This window comes from Mya arenaria, chromosome 14 (genome assembly GCF_026914265.1).
Source record: "Mya arenaria isolate MELC-2E11 chromosome 14, ASM2691426v1".
In the NCBI taxonomy this organism is placed as follows: Eukaryota; Metazoa; Mollusca; class Bivalvia; order Myida; family Myidae; genus Mya; species Mya arenaria.
Window position 1 is genome coordinate 28510223 of NC_069135.1, and position 18137 is coordinate 28528359.

The 18137-nt window shown below is 34.4% G+C and overlaps 1 protein-coding gene across 1 annotated transcript in view; it reads right to left on the reverse strand.

Annotated features, from left to right (window-relative positions):
• Nucleotides 1–12809, reverse strand: part of LOC128217191 (leucine-rich repeats and immunoglobulin-like domains protein 2) — a 39430-nt gene extending 26621 nt beyond the window's left edge. Inside the window, exons 1-5 of the mRNA XM_052924151.1 lie at nucleotides 12403–12809; nucleotides 10668–10739; nucleotides 5818–5889; nucleotides 4027–4098; nucleotides 3515–3652 (exon numbers count right to left, since the gene is read on the reverse strand). Of these exons, the coding sequence (XP_052780111.1) occupies nucleotides 3515–3652; nucleotides 4027–4098; nucleotides 5818–5889; nucleotides 10668–10739; nucleotides 12403–12581 (533 nt within the window). The 5' untranslated portion in view covers nucleotides 12582–12809. The remainder of the gene's footprint in view (nucleotides 1–3514; nucleotides 3653–4026; nucleotides 4099–5817; nucleotides 5890–10667; nucleotides 10740–12402) is intronic.
• Between the last annotated feature and the right edge of the window lie 5328 nt (nucleotides 12810–18137).

Genomic DNA, 18137 nt, shown 5'->3' on the forward strand with positions numbered 1-18137 from the left:
CAATAAAACTGTTATGGGGGCAAGACTTCTGGACCTTACTGGTCGAGGATTCAATATGCTATTCCAACCAACATCGCGATGAACATCCACCCGCCCGATTTGCTCCGAAGTGGACATGGGATGATATAAACTGTTATAACTTTTTATAGATTTGAAATATATGCATAATTCTTTCTGCATTTTAAAGACAGATTAATTTAGAAACTTTCATACATTGGATTATGTGACATTTGAAAAAAATTATGTGTGCTTTTTTTGCTTTCAATTTGTGCATATTTATTTTTTGGTGTTTTTTTTTTCATCATCACCTGGTTAACTTGCAAAAAATAATTTATTTAAAATCATTTGCTAATAAAACTTACATAAACATGTGCATATTTTTATTTCCTTTCCAAATATGTAATCTTTATTGGGTCTTGTACCAATAATAAAGAAGTTATTAGTGTTTATACAACACAATGGTCATAAAAAGGCAGATGGCTTATCAGTTATTGGAAAATGCCCAGATATTCAAGGTATCATATCTAACTGGGTCTCAGAATGAAATGGGTTAAACCCTTAATTGGCATGGTCATTTAAATGTACCCAAAATAATTGGAATGTGTTTTATGTCACTTGTCTAACAGCCAGTAAATGCAAAATTACGGGGACTGTTTATAGTTCCCGGCGATATATCCGATATGACGCGTGTAAAGTGTCATCAAGTTCACACCTATGGCATTAGGGGTCGTTGTAAAAACAAGACAGACGAAGATGACAGTTGTAGGCAAAAAGTGTATTAATTTATTATTTCAACAAAAACATCGAATATTCGAATACCTATTTTGACATTCAAATACCAAACGTTCGATCGAATATTCGAATATTCGTTTGCATCCCTACAAACTACCAATGAAAGATTCTGCCAACCATCTTGTAAAAGACGTACACTGAATGTAGGGTTTTAGCAGTAGAGTTATATAAAGGTGTTGCACCCTGCCCCCTGTTGGAAGCCCGGTCTTGCCCTCATGGAATCACCATGACCCTCTACCACAGCACCCCGTTATTTTTAAACCCTGGCTAAAACCCTTATAAACACTACTGTACATCATAACATTTTAATCGACAGGAAAATTGATTTCACTACCATTATGCACTCATTTTAATAGACTTGCTGCATCACGTTTTTTACTCTCTTTTTTAATCAGTTAGGAATTGGTGTAAAATAGATTATTGGACATTCAAGCACCACAAAATAAATATAATAATTCTAATTCTCAGTAGTCTTTTTGTCTGAGTCACTTGCACAAATGTCACACATATGTCAAATTGATGGCACCATAATGACATCATGAGAATAAAAGAGTGCCGTTTTCTGGTGAAATGCTACCACTAGGTTACACAAACATTATACCATAAATACATAATTTGATAGTGTGTTAACCCTTAGGTCTATATCATTTTTATTGCATCTTTATTGAGACCTCTTCACAAGGCTTCAATTTTCACATGTACATACTGTGAAAGAATCACATGACCACCCAGAAAGAGTGAATACAAAAAAATGGTGTCGATCAACAACCCGTTTTTCACACCATTCTGGCGACAGGTTTAATATATCTTTCACTAGATACTTTTTCATAATTTGTGAAAGGCTTGAAGAGAAACAAACGGTCTAGAATGATGATATTATTCATCACCGAACAGCATGAGTAATGGCATTTATGAGGAATATCTGTTACACAAACTGTCATATTTTTGAAACTCAGTTCTAACACTTGTTGCAGTCATTGAAATAAGACATGATCGAGCAAGTATAGGTGGGTACAACTACACAAATATGTAATAGGGGTTTAGCCAGGTTTTTAAAAAGGGCAGGATGCTGCTGAAAAAGGGCAGTGTGCTGCTGAAAAAGGGCAGGATGCTGCTGAAAAAGGGCAGGGTGCTGCTGAAAAAGGGCAGGGTGCTAAAGGAGAAAAGTTAACATCAAATCGGCTGTGAAGAATTTGAACATTATGAATTTGACGGAAACTGTTAAGATTTGTGTGTGATTAAAGTAATATTAGGCTTCAACAGCCAAATTGGAAATATTTGACTGTCTTAAGCATTTTATTCTAAAAGGCAAGAGGATGCACATGCTGGGGTCTTTGAGGGCAGAAGGGTGCTACTAAAAATGGACAGGGTGCAGCACCTCTACATAACTCTTTAGTTAAACCCCTTTTGTAAGAACTTAACCTAACTAATCACATAGCAAGCCAAACAATGATATTTCTCTAACCAATAACAAATGGTGAAAATTTATACTGATTTTCTCATTATGAGAAAGTTTCTTCTTTTCATTTTTAAATTGAAGCTATAATCTTTTGTAATTATGAGTTTTATTGTTTTAACAACATACCTCACACATATTTAATTAAACCCATCGAAAACATAACACTATTAAAAATTTATAGTCTGTTAAAATAAACGTTTAATTAACATAAAAGCAGGACCATATGCATTGAATATGATAAAACACACCCATAATTTTTATGACCTGCAACGGTTAATTAAAATTGTTGTTAAAATATGGTTCAACTCTGCAATGTTAATTTATTTGCAGTCGAAGGTAATTGCCAAAACACAAAATGGAAGCCTAGCACTGCCTGGGATCTTGTTGGGGGTTGTTTGTCAGAGATGGTCAAAGTAACTACTTGATTATACCACCATGTACTATATTATTCATTATTGAAAAATAATCACTTCTTTGGTCAATCAAATGGTGAAATGTCACATAGCCTCGTGTTAATCAAGCAGGCAGAACGAATGTGAAATATGGATAATAGTAGATACAGAGTCAAGAATCTTGTGTCCAATGTAACAAGATATTCAAAAACATCCATTTTTCACAGAAAAATCATGGAACAAAAGTTCTTGAAGATGATAATTATTAAGGAATATATATATTCATTTATATGCAGCTAGCTAGTCTAGCTTAGAATAAATCATAGAAACAAATGAACCTCATGCAAGAAACAAATTGGAATTGTCAGTACACGAAACCCACATTCAGCATTTAGACATGACAGACATTGAATGTCATATATTTTTTAGCAGACGTAATATCTTACATAATATCATAACATCTATGATATGTTACCGAGGTTTTGTCCATTACAGAGTATGTCTATAAAGCTTATTCATATTAGAAGCTAAAAGGTGAGGAGTCTGTTTCCTGGGTACAAACCAGTACAGCGACCATAATAGCGTATTCAATATCGTCCTTGTCCTAAGACATGCCTCAGTGATTGCATTCAGTCCATTGGCCACTTATTTTTAGATCCAATCAAAAGACTTAGATTCTATTCTTAAAATGCAACGAAATTCTAAGGTGGATATTGAATACAGCCCCAGGTGTTCTTTTTTCCTAAAAGGCCTAGAGAATACCATAGTTGGAAGCAAACCCTAAGCCCCTTCCTCTTGTGTGAGAGACAGGCACATACGCACTAGCCTACTCTCAAGCTTTCATCAAATTCAAATTCTTTGAAAGACTTACAGTTTTGTAAGCGTCAGATTTTCAGGAAACGATGAATTGGTGACCTCACGAAGAACGTTATACGACAGATCCAACAAGTCCAGCTGTTTAAGGTACTTCAACGCACTCGGATTAATCGTGTGAATATCATTGTGAGTTCTGAAAAATCAAATGATTATTTTTTGCATTTGGTTTTAAGTACAATTTTGATTGCTAGTGCAAACACCTTTAATTAGGCTTTGGCTTTCATCTGGGTACATTCATTACAAACTAAGAATTAAGACTCAACTTCATGAATGAATGAATGGATATGGATTGTACGAGTCATGGCCAACCTTATTTCATGCATAACTATTTGAATAATAGGCAAATACTTAAGATCAAAATATCTATTTTTTTTAAATAATACCATTTCCACTCTACCAGAATTTGAGTCGTAATATATTGTTCAGTAAACATGAATTTCATACTTTAATTTCCTTTTTGAACCATATGCCTTTACATGTCGATAAATTGTATATAGAAGCACTCACAATTCCAATCGATGAAGAAACGGATTTTGCTTGAATATCGGAATCTCTGTTAGTTTGTTGAAGTTGATTTTTCTGTAAATATAAGATACAAAATATGTAGATGTAAATAAGACAAAATTGATTGCATTCCTAATCAAAATATGTTGAAAATAAGATTGGAAACTGGATATCATGAGAGGAAAGTGGAAAGGTTCTATTACACCCATCTGTGTACAAGAAGCAACTAAAGTACCAGGGTAAATAAATTATTAGCCTCTCAATTTGCCTACATCATGGTAAAAGCTGGTAGCAATAATAAACACCAGGTCAAATTGTCACCATGTAGTGTTTTTACCCAAAGGTTAAGAGCATAAATCACGGAGCGGACCAATTTATATGTCTGTATACAAGCAATTCATCCCGTCACTTTGACACATAGCTCTCGACTACTGCGGAATTTGTGCACCTTGAAAACTCTTGTATCGCTCATCTCACACCTAACCGCGGCTTGTTTTAAACAAATAATCATAAAAATAGTACAATCTGATAACCTTGATAACATAAAATATGTCTCTTTCATTGCATAAGGTGCGTATTGCTATAATTTAAATATGATAACCTTGTATGCATTAAATTATCACACTTTTCATTTGTACTGAATTTTGTATTTATACATTTCAAGATTTGCAGATTTTTAAATCTATTAAATCAAATATATACATTTGAATATTATTAGCACCCATATAAAGCATTGCTTATGTCAAAATTTTGTTTTTCCTTTAGAAATTAAGTACTATTTATAAAATTTATAAATTTATATTTAACAGTCCCAAAGAAACATTTACTTGATGATAAAATATTTTGTTCAAATAACTCATGACAACCTTATAAAGAGCAAGTTTTTATAGATTTTCAAAAATTGTCTAAAATTCCAGAATCCACAAATTTTAACACATTATAATTTAAATAAAAATAAAATAATTTCAACCAACAGAAAAGTTATTTATTTCCAAAAGTGGTGATGGTTATTTGTTTTTTCAAATGCAACATCAAAGTTTATAAACTATTTTTAAGAGATAACATTTTGACAAATGATGGCTGACAAAGTCAATAAGGTGGTGAAAAAATATGTCAATCCGACGATACTTCACAGCAATGCGCTGTTCACGGTCACAAAAATGCTTTCTTCGTGCCGCTGTAGTACTAAACAGGCTTCTGGGAGACTAAAATTCAGACCTACTGATAAAATAACAGACACGTTGACGCTATTGGTATACATTTTTTCGATACCCTCAAACATAAAATTTGACACCTCGGTATCAAGATATTGCACAAATGAATCATAAAACCATACTTTCATCAACATGTTTTATGACTGTTTTATCAAGGTGTTCAGTCTAATTTGAAATTCTACCATCCCTTCTTGTTTTCAGATTTAAATATAAAATGGCTTGGTGCATGTATCTTTTTAAAAAATCAGGCCCCAATTTCTTGCAATATCTTAAGTCCCTTTTAACAGAATTAAACTTAGCTCACTATTTTTGTTTGGGTATAATTTGTGTAATATTTACATTCTTAAAACTTATTGGACTTAAAAATGAACTGATAGTTATCATAATCACAATGAACTATTTTTTCCTAGGTAAAATCAAAAATCATAGTTTGGCTTAATGATATATTTACCCTGACTCAGGCTTGTTATGCTTAAGGACTTTCGAGAAATTGGGGCGTGCTCTTCGGAGCCTTTAGCTAGACTCGAGAGTGTTCGTACACATGGGTCTGGATACTACTAGGGAGTTCTCAGATACTTACATGTCTTTTAACGCTGGAAGATTCGCGAACACGCTTTCATTGATGAACGTAATCTCGTTGTTGCTCAGGTCACTGGAAGAGAAAAATTATGTTATAGGTTGCCACAGGTTTTAAAGTTGGTAAAAAAAAGTTACACACCACCTTATTAATCAATTCAAATTAGTTTAACAATAATTTGCAATGTATTTTTTGCATGATCATTTATCTACTGTTTATGAATGTGTGCTAAGAAAACTATTTCTTGAAACCTTTCAGCTTTCACCAAAATTTTGATATTAGTTCTTAAAGCTTGGGCCTTATACTCTTGGCGAAAAGAAAAACTCAGCCTTTGAACTTTTGTAGCGAACACCTTGACAATGATTGCGAAAATAACCCATTTTGTTGAATTTCTTAAACCAGCATTCTTATACAGGCACTTGCACAAAAAATTCCATTTCACAGGCAGGTATTTGGGAAGTGGCATTGAAAATACACAGTTCCATCTTGTGAAGTCTCGACATGTGTTTTCTCTCCTATTCCTTGTAAAGTTTATTTATTCTTCCGATTTCTTCCCTCCTCGCGCACTTCCATATGCGCTACAGAAACAACTATAGCTGACTGGAAGTCTGACAGAGCTAAGCTTAGACGAGAATATTTTGTAAAAATACAAACCGAAATTTTTCTGTATGTCTTAATGTTAGCGATTATATTGAACTAGGGCATGGTGTCTTCTGTTGCCTATTTTTATTTCTAAGCTTTCATAACATTGTTTTGTTTCTTCGCTTCAAACAAAACACAGTACGATCCATAACATATGTTGTTATTGTTGTTGTTTGACTATTAAGATCTATGATTTGAAACAGACATTGTACCAAGTTAGAAGAAAATGAAAAGTTCATACTGGGGAATGTGTCTTGATGAAAGATGCGGACACTTGAATTTTACACATTAAAATACTATTTACATCATGAATCTAGCAGGCTGACAAATGTTTGAAATTTGAAATCTAGATTTCTCTGCAAATATACTCCACAAGAGCTTTATACCATCTATTTACTGCCTAAAATATTTTTTAACACATATAATTAAAAGACCAAATTTAAATGACTCATCAACAGTAACATCTTAATTTATAAACATGAAGTTGAATTTCAAAATTTAACCTGATCTTTGACTTTTTCCCATCATTCTAATCTTATACTTCTGTCTTTTCTACCAGGTTTGGAATGTGATTTAGTATCAAATTGCGATTATTTGGATCTCATATTAACTCCGGCCCTGTAATCTTGTCCCCATTACGCCATCTTGCATTACCAAATTCATGCCTATGAATAGTAAATTAAGCTTACACATTTAAAAACTGTTGCGATTATACTGCAAGGATAGTAATTTTAAATTCTCAACTATCACCTGTCAAACCCTTCTGCCCAGTTCCCTTGCATAAAATTAGGAAAATGTTATAAACAATACTAAAATCATTAGATATCCTTTGAAATTTAAATATTCCCCCCTAATTTGTCTTTGAAATATGAATATTCCTAATTCAAAACACCATGGGTAGGCTATTTTATGGTCAATTTCAACCCATAAAACAGGATGTAATTCTATCGTGTTTTAAATCAGATGGTCACTTAAGGTCGAATTGTTAAGTAATTTACAAACCCCATAAAAAAGAGACAGTTTGTGAAAATATGGTGGTCTAGAATCATTTCTGACATAAAAATATGCTATTTTAATCAAACAGTTGAAACAAAATTTACTAAACTTTGCCAAAATCTGCAATGAAGGTTTTGCCTTGAATGAACATAACTTTATGTCATGACACATGTACAGCAGAAAGTATCTTTACACACTTTGTACATGAGCCCGAATCAAAAAGACACTGAACTGTTAATAATAAAATTTGAAACTTTTATTTGCCATAAAAAAAACATGAGCAATTTATCCCAAACACTTAATAAAATGTCAAAAAGTAGCTCTTAAATGTTAGTGTTTTACTGGGGGAAATACACACACTATCACAATTTTGCTTGAAGATCATTTTAGAAACCATAAAATCATATGATACAAGATGGCTAAATACTATCATATCATCTTTATTCTTTTGCAATCATACTTTCTATTTTTTATTAGTTAAACTGTCACTTTCAATTCATAAAACTCAGCGAAGACTTCAGCACCTGGCCAAATGACAAAAGAGCCTTAGGCATGTCATTTAAGTAAGTAAATAGTTTAAGTGGTTTATTTATTTTACTTAAATGTATTAGTACAGGTGACAAGATCAGACATTTTGTATTGAAAATATAGACTTTTTTACTTTTTATGATACAATATGTGGCTTATGTCATGAATACAATAAGTATTACGATTGAATACAAAAAGTTGAATAGACAAACTCATTGGATTTATTACAGTGACATATCTAGTTATTCAAGAGCAAGAGAGTAAATCAGTCTGATGGTATTATGGCAATTTTCATTTTTTAAACCTAAATCAGAAAAAGAATGACAGTAAAAATATACTACACTATAGCACTGACTTTACCTACAGAAATATCTTTTCCCTTACAGTTTTGCAGCATATTTCAAGCCCCAGTCTTCCCTCAAAATCTGAGATTACCCACTAGCCCTCACCCACCCTCCATGTCCAAAACACCCAACCAAATTCAATGAACAAAAACAAGCATATCAAAATGCTGCAGGGTGCTTCAACTATTCAAGCCTGCTGGATCCAGGAAACATGCCATAGATTCAAGGCATCAGTGACATCATCGGTCCTCCAATTATCGAGTATCCTCCTCTAAAAGGCTTGGAGAAAGTTGGTAAATAATTCTATTCATTGAGCAAATTTTCCCATATTTATTCAGGCTAAATTCAATGTGTGTCAATCAAACAAGCTCCGTTCTTGAGATTAGCAACAACAATGGTGACTTGTATATTGATCTAACAATGTTTTGTATGTGTAAAATTTTTACCAAAGATTTTTCATGAACATAGTCAAATAATAGTCAATTAAGCGAAAAAGGAATAGATATTGGGTCTCAAATTTACTAATGATGTTGACCTCAAACAAGCTTTGTATATAAAGACATTAATGTAAAATTCCAAGACTTTGTGATTTCAAATTTCAGAATTTGAGACAAAGATACTAGTCGTCAATTAAAACAAGACTTTTTAACAGAAAACAATGATCTTCATCTCTGAATCTTATATTTACTAAAAACAGATAATGACAAGATTGGAAGAAATATAAACATTTTTTTCGCATTCAGTGGGCCTCAATGGGGCATAAAATTGTTCTTTTACGATTAAAATAAATAAGCGAATAACGATCACCGCTTCTATCAAAAACATTAAATATCAGACCCAGATTTGCATTTAAACAATGGAACACCTGCGTGTTACTTTATTCCCCCAAATACACACATTAAGGATACATGTGCTATCGAGTTACGCGAATTCAAAAACACATTGGTCGGGGTAACAACAGTTCTTTGTAAAGGCATCCTTTGCTTGTTAGGATTTGTAGCCTTACTTAATGTAACTTTATTCGATCTGTAATTTGAATTAACCGCATTTAAAATTATATCACGGCCTTACTAACTTTTCTATCAAATTCATCCAGATAAAAAGTAAGTTTTAACAGAATGAAGCTCAGGGTGGATACTTGATTTAAAAGAAAAATATAACCACTTCAGTTTCATAAAACTGTGACATTAGTTAGATTTATTAAATTCGTATTTAACGCCATGACCAATATTAATTTTAAATACTGTTTGCATTAAATACCAGGTATCTTTCAATTTGTTACAATTGGTAAATGAATTCAACATTTATATAAATTTTCGAAGTTTAATTCATTTGTTCATTTGCAAAAACATTCATGTATATTTATTCCTGAATGATAGCTTCACATGACCTTCCTAGCGAACTTTATATTTTGTGTCACTTAACAGCAAACAATGCAAGACTCAATTCAACCCCACTTCAGAGTCGGCCAAACTTTCAAGAGGTACCTGAAGAAAATCACTAGTTAATACAAAGTGTCCCCGAGCCACTCAAAATATGGAAGGATTTCAATTCTATTCAATAAAATCAATTTCTACTTGGGATTAGCTTCGGAGAATACTCCAGTACACCTGCATAAACCATATTTGTGAAGCTTTTATATCGAAGCTTTGAGGCCATTATTAGTAGATTCTTTTCACACACGTTTAGCAACAAAAGTGAGAGGTTTTAGAAAAAGCCTTTTCAAACTTGAATTGAGCCACTTCTGATTGAAGCCTATTGTCCGTGCGGACTAATTTGGGATATCTTACTTCACAACAACACTCTTAATGCTAATTCAAACTAAGTCTTATTTTTTTAATATGGCAAAATCATTCCATTACGAGATTTAAGTCTGCATTATTTTATTATTAAGAAAACAAAGTAGATATTGGTTTTGTTTTTTTAAGCAGAATGAACAACTTGATAAGAATTTTTTTGATACAATTATTTAGATAAATAATTGAGAAATATAAAAAAATGAAAGGGCAAAACCTTATCAGCACTTGAAAATTTCAGATGTACTTCAGTTGGTTTCATGGTTAGGGACTCTAGACCACTTTTTTTTTGGAGGGGGTGATTTCCAGAGCCTGCTAAAGTTCCAGAGCCTGCCAAAGTTGCCTTACATACAAATCCCAATTTTGAGGGAAAATTTATAATTTCAAAAAGTCAGAGGGACAAGGGCCAATGTACGTCATTGACAATATATGGTTAAAACCCTTTAAACATGGGCAAAAATAGTCATATATGAACCAACAGGAAAAAAACATGTTATAGCTCAGATAAAATAAAACGATCCTTGACCAGTGTTACGATTATACTTACATTTTCTGCAAATTTATTAAGCCTTTGAAATCATCAGGATGAATGGAAGATATTCCATTGGACTGTATCTCCCTGCAAAAACAAACAGGGCACAGACATGAGCAGACAGGCAATAGCTGCAAAACAACAGTAAATCAAGTAATATTTATCAGTCTGCTCAAAATCAATCTGGACATGTGAAATACAAGAAATTCATTTGCCCAAGAAAATTTGGATGGCACTTTATGGCCATACAGCTTAATACAATTACAATATATCGCCAAAAAAGGTACAACCTCTGTAGGCCTGTTAGACATTGTGCTGGAAATAGCAAACTGAATATCACAGAATAGTTTGAGTTCTTCTGATATTGCACTGCAATTTACACTAATTAGCAATTATGTTCATCCCCTGAAGCAGAAAACCCAAGTCCCTAACACAATGTTCGGGGTAGGGACAACCCAAGTCCCAAACACAATGTTCTGGGTAGGGACACCAATTTTGAACTGCCTGCGCATCCTTTGAACCCACAAAATAAATTTCTACTGAGCGTAAACATATTTATTTCACCCTATAAAATAACCTGCCCAATTTGCAAACTATGAGCATCCCTGGACCAGCAGTCGAAAAAAAAACATAAGGGAAAACCCTTCATGTTCAAATGTTTAGTGGCAATGAGGTGGGCTGCAAGCAAGTTAAATAAGTGTCCTGGGCCAGTGTTCATAAAATATATACTACTGAAAGTTGATTTTCTAAACTTTACATAGTCTGCTTAAAAAATATTTAGAAGTTTTTTGTGTTAAATAAAAATATGAAATTGAAAATAAGTCTATGAAAATAGTCTTTTTGACATTATCAAGACCAGATGACCAGTTAGAAATTAAAATTAGGAAAAGGACTTGTAGTAAACCAGCTGTGGTTATAATTCTTAATCCATCTACAATACATATTAGTTGAAGTTTGGAATTCACATTGCTACATTCAGAATTAACACCTGGGGAAGATTTCGCCTGTTTGGCAAGATAAGGCACCAACTCAGGGACTAACTTGCTGATAATGGTGGTAATTTATTGAAATCCGAACATCCCAGAGCTAGCCTTCAAAGAATTAAGTTCTAAACCTCATTTTCCCCATGATGAAAAGGAGGTCCTAGCAGACTTTGTAAAAATGAATATAAATACTGTGATTTCAATTACTAAGTAATATTTACTTAAAATTATATGAATATACATTTACAAATTTATAATTGACAAACTATTTTGGGTCGAACAAATAAGAGATACAGTGGGTTTGCTGTTTTTCATTATATTTTTCTGAAGACAAGCCCCTTGTTCAAAGAAAAAATGTCTAAAAAGGGTCAAATAGAAAAAAAACAGGTGCTCCAATTAAAATCTTATTAGCAAATCAAAACTCCTTATTGCCAATAAAATACTGTAATAATTTATGTTTTCCAAATCAATTTTATAATAAGCGAAAATGTTGGGAATCACATAATTCTTGATATTATATTTGGAACATGCTGACCATAACAGTCATCAAAGTATTTTGATATACAGTATATATTTTACCAGTGTAACTTGTAACTAAATGCATATGCTTTAAGTGATTGAAACGGAATAAAAAGTAGAAATCATGAAGAACAAATTATCAAACAAATGTGAATTATAATACGAAAAGTTACTTGAATGTCAATTTCACCTGTATTTATACAATGAATACACAACAGAAGTACATTGTTTACATTCAATGTACTCACAGATCTGTGATCCAGGTCGGTAGATCCTTTGGAACCTCGATTAATCCCAATCTGCTACAGTCAACATAATCACCTAAACACGAACAAGCGGACGGACAACCGTTACTTGTAGCTAAAACTAGATTAGTACAACAATCCCAGACAAAAGCGGCCCAAATGAAAAAATAAATGGCCGCCATCTTAGATTTCGGGTCAACCCCGTGTGAAGTTTAATTTCTACGAAATGCGTCCGATCGCGAACAAAATATTCATCGCTAGTCCTGTAGGTAAGTTCTCTGACATTATTTTAAATTAATTCACTTCATTATTAATCGCAAAAGTACGGGAATTCACAGAAAACCTCCGAATAAAACACGCGACCGATGTACACAAATTCACACGATTGAGTGTAACCTCTTTATCACACATTCGAGTACGAAACATTCCTATACACAGAAAGGAGAAATCTGATTGGTTCAAGGGTGTCACGTGCGGTATACATTGACACTTCGGGTATGAAAACGCTCTTCAAAGAGTAAATGGGTTTTACGGAAATATTTAATTGGAATAAAACATTAATTTAAAGCATCATTTGTATAGTAATAACTTTAATCACATGTTTTACTGTTCATTGTACTACTACACTACAGTACAGAAGATACTTAAAGTTTGCTTATTTATTTATTTATTGAAGCAGTTGTTGTATAAACTAGCTGATTAATTGGGGGTGCGAACGGCGCTCGCCCCCTCTAGAATCGTCCAAAAAAAATTTATCTTAGTATGGGAGAAAAAAAGTAATATAAGTCACTAAATATGCAGCATTTTCGCTTACAAACCCCATGCAAATAGTTTTTGCCATATACTTTCGGTTCTGAGGTAGGGGCGTATGTCAAAAGGTTGCGCCCGTAAGTTACGCTCCCTCTAACGTCGATTGCTGGAGCCGCCCCTGGTATAAACTTGTGATTTAAATAAGTTACTCTGCAGCTTGTTTTCGAGTCCACAGCATCATTTAATGCTGTTTTTATGTGTAATGTACCGTGTTATGATTATTTCGAATGAATACAAGTTCAACAATGTTTTTAAATAGGAACTTGATTTGACTGACCAGAAGTGACTGGCCTAGTGATTGGACTTCTTATACACAAGTGCAATTTCCGTCAAGAGAAATACAGAGAAGGCCAGTCCTAATATAGATAATATTATTCTTAATTTTTAGTATGTCACTTTTCTAAAACATTAAATTATGGAGGCTTCTTACGCAGATGAGCCATGCATGGTAACAAATGATATGGTTACTGAATTAATTGGATTAGAAGATTGGATAATAATACACTTATGTATATTTGGATAAGTGGAATGGAATGTATTTGACTGCGATACCAATACACATATGGACACTGAAATAATTGGGTTGGAGAATTGATGGTATTTTATTGGTATACCAATACACAGATGGTCAATGCACCGATTGGATAAGAGGAATGAGCGGCGTATTTTACTGGGATACCAGTTCCTAGATGGACGCCCACATAATCGGAGCCATCGTATACACTTTTCCAGGTTCCTGCCCGGTTTTGGAAATGGATAGAACTTTATATTGTCCTCAAGTCTTTCAGTGTATCTGCTGTCAGTGTTGCAGGTTCCATAACTGCATCTTTTAACCATTTTTAAAGCGGAAAAAAATGACGACTATTGACGGATATAACTTGTTTGTCGGAGAAAATGGCGGATAGTAAAAAAAGCCGATGCGGGCTTATCAGCGCGGCTATCTGATTGGTCAATTGACCCGTCAATCAAATTCCTGGCGTAAGGTCAATTAGATTAGAGGAATGAACGTATTTTATTGGGATACCAGTCCCCAGATGGTCAATCCACTAATTGGATTAGCAGAATGGACGTATTTTATTGGGATACAAGTACACGGATGGTCAATGCACTTATTGGATTAAATGAATGAACGTATTTTATTGGGATACAGTACCAAGATGAATGTACTAATTGGATTAGAGGAATGAACGTATTTTATTGGGATACCCCGCACTACCCAGATGGTCAATGTACTAATTGGATTAGAGGAATGAACGTCTTCTATTGGGAAACCAGTCCCCAGATGGTCAATGCACTAATTGGATTAGAGGAATGAACGTATTTTATTGGGAAAGGCGTACCCAGATGGTCAATGCACTAATTGGATTAGAGGAATGAACGTATTTTATTGGGAAAGGCGTACCCAGATGGTCAATGCACTAATTGGATTAGAGGAATGAACGTATTTTATTGGGAAAGGCGTACCCATGATGGACACTGCATCGATTGGAATTGCGGAATGAAAGTATTTTACTAGGATGAAATGCACAGATGGCCCCATTTTGTTTTGTTTTGGATAAGAGGAGAGGCAGTAGATGCTATTAAGATGGTCACTGTTCAATTGGGATAAGACGGGATCGGAAGTATTTTGGGATTCTAACAAAGTACGAATTGGATAAGAGGGCCGAAAGTAGGTACTTGTGCATCCTTGGAACCCCCGCGTATTCATAGCCTATATGATCTGGGATCAATAACTAAATCCTACTCCCAGATATGATATTAGGTTATGAATACGCTGGATTTCCGAGGATGGTATTTTGGAACACCAGCATACTAATACGCGGCCATCACTTTAATTATTTTTTTTATTTGGATTCGAATACAGCAGCTAAGATAAAATAGAAGATAAGAGAAAGTTTTGAGAGAGTCACAATGTAAATGTAAGGATTTAAGAGTTTCATTGGGTTTCTGAAAATCCCGAGGATGAGATCAATTTTCGTCAATAATTTTCTTCGAAATCAGCTTCTACGTCGAAGTCAAGCGGGGTCGGTTTGATAGATGGCTCGCAAACGAATTTTAAAAAGAAAATATCAGTTGTGAACGAATGTAACTATTTGTCCAGCATGTGGGTTGTTATTGTTTATGTCCATTTTTACACCAGTTTTGTTCAACGAATAAACGAATTCAAGCAGTATTGTATAAAATCTGCGTCATGTAAACTATCTCAGCGTCAGGAATTGAAACCCATAGATACAGAACCCAGGTGCATATCGTTCTTTGGAAATGCTAATTACGGGGCATTTTTTCTGACTGAAATGTTTCGAATTTCCATGCCAAGTCACGATCCAGACGGCGCTAAGATGTGCCCATCATTAAACTGTTTTGGTAAGCCCTCAAGAGAATTTCTATTAACGTGCAGAAACAGTTTATCTGCGTATTATTTCCATCATTTTTATGGTATATGCTGAAAACACATTCTATTCATTTGCTTGTTTATGGGAACATTATACGGATGTCTACGATGAAATATGTATCGGAAAAAATAAAGTCCCGGTATATGATCCCGAAGCCTATCCTTAGACCTAGTAAATATATTCGATTACTTTCAACTGATTTACTGTACAACGATTTCGAAAAAGAGTGTGGCTCGTTGCTGGGGAAAACGAAGAAAGTCCACTCGTTCAGCATGGTGGTCACAAAGCAAACGCACACAATATTGTATGAGCCCAATCAAGCCCGGATATTCGATAGAAGATAACTATGAGCTAATGCTCTGAGCATTTCGTGTTTTATATGTGTGTATTGTATAACACGATACTATCCCCAAATGTTTAAAGATAGTTAGTGTAAAAAATATAAATGTAGATTTCATAGTTCAAAATGTCTTATCATTAGGCACATGCACATTGATATTACTTTCGTATTGCCCTTGAACAATCATTAGTAGGCATTTCCGAGTTGTTCATCAGAGTTTATGAATACAAACTGGTATTCCTACTCCCAGGTACAAAACACCTGGGACTAAACTTCTGTTTTAAAGTTTAGTGCCATGACGGGCACTGAATGTTACCGGAATGCTCACCGGGACGATCGAGGGCGCCAAACAGCGTTGATGTCATCCTTCGGTAATGGACCAGTCAATTGTAACCGCGCCTCCTAGGTCCGGGGAATATCGGGGACTTTGACTTTCGGTCCAGTCAACCCCGGCTAAAATCCCCGCCCTGCGGTGACGAACAGATGGTAAAATCCCCGCCAAATGCCCCCGCACCCCAGAGACCCTAGGTAAGGCCCATTCCCAGCTATATTTAAAGCGAAGACAAAATCATCGCATTCAAACGGCACTGCTGGGCCACCTGAAAGGTAAAAACACGGCCCATTTCCCCGGCTATCCCCGGTATTATACCCTCGGACCTGGGGGGGGGGGGGGGGGGCGTGGTTACAATTGACTGGTGCATAACACGTGACGGGCCAATCCAAATTTGTACATGCATTTCCCAGAAACCTAACCACTTTTGGGTTTTCTGTTAATTAATAGAATTGGTATTGACCTTACTTTCCAATACAATAGCTACGGCTATGGCACTCTGTAGGGACTGTTTGCAAGAAGGTGCAAGAAGAGGAATAGGTAAAAAAAATGAAACTGAGGTGATGTGGAAATATATCTCTCGGTTTAAAGTGCATCTCCATATAAAACACGCTCATTTAAGGGAATGTGCGGAAGCTACGAGCATGACAAGTACACAAGAAGTGGAATATTGCTTTTTGAAATTAATTGGACCCACAAAACAGGCTGTTCAAACCTACCATTGGGCACGTTCGGGCCTTGATTAATGTATGTGCAAACGAAGAAGGGAAGCCGCATATTGGCAGGCTAAACTCTTTTCATTGTGTATGCAGGGTGATAAGAAACACTATTCCCTTTAATAGCTACTTCTTCTATTTACAGAGAATATAAAATCAGGTTGATAAGGCATGTGTTAGCCTCATAAAAACCTCACATTTGTTTGTTTTTGAACATCGAAAATCCTGTGAGGATTTATCGTCGCGTTGTTGTCTATGCGGGGTCAAATCTTAATAAAATGTTAAATTGGAAAATACCATGACCTCATTGAATAGTTCCCGTGTCAAAATTGACTCAATTGAACAAACAAATAAGTTTAATAAAACATTCATTTTAACAATCAGTTTATCCATGTTCTAAAAACTGGAAAAAAAAAATCTGAAAATTACTACAGACTACTCTACTTGACCCAAATTATTACGGAATGAAGTGGCTTGGATTTGTTCAATTTAAGCAAAACAATAATACTGTACATACGGGATGATTTTTTTTATTTTAAATAATGTTTGCTTCAAAATAGCCTATCTAATAATATTATTTTGTATTAAATTATTTTTAATAATATTCATGAACTTAAAAGTATTTATTTTTAGTTGACGGATTTCGGACGTTTTCCGTTGTACCCTATTTTCATCAGTATATTGGTTTTAGCATGATTTTTAACCATAAATCTTGGGTGTGTTCTTGTGCTAATCAGTCGTTGAAGAATAAGTCCCTTTGTCAAGAATAGTTTGATACAGGCGCATTATCATAATACAATTGTTAGTTTTTGTGATCATACTTTGAATAACAGTTGTTAATTATTTATGTGCTTCAAATGTTAGCTACTAGTAAAATGAAAACACATAACAACAAGTGATTTTTTCTGTCAATTTTCATTGAGTAGTAAATAACAAATACAAGTTGATAGTATATCGAACTATTTGGTCGATGAAACTGAAAAGTTCTGGTTAAAAATCTTAATACAAGCTAGCTTCAGACACATGGTGTCACGGTAACCTTATTTAAACTCGCACTCGGGCCTTGCCCATTCGGTGAGTGCTCCGTTAAGATTGTTAGTAATTTTAGGTTTTTGGAGCATAGTGCACAGACAGAATGTAACCCTGGT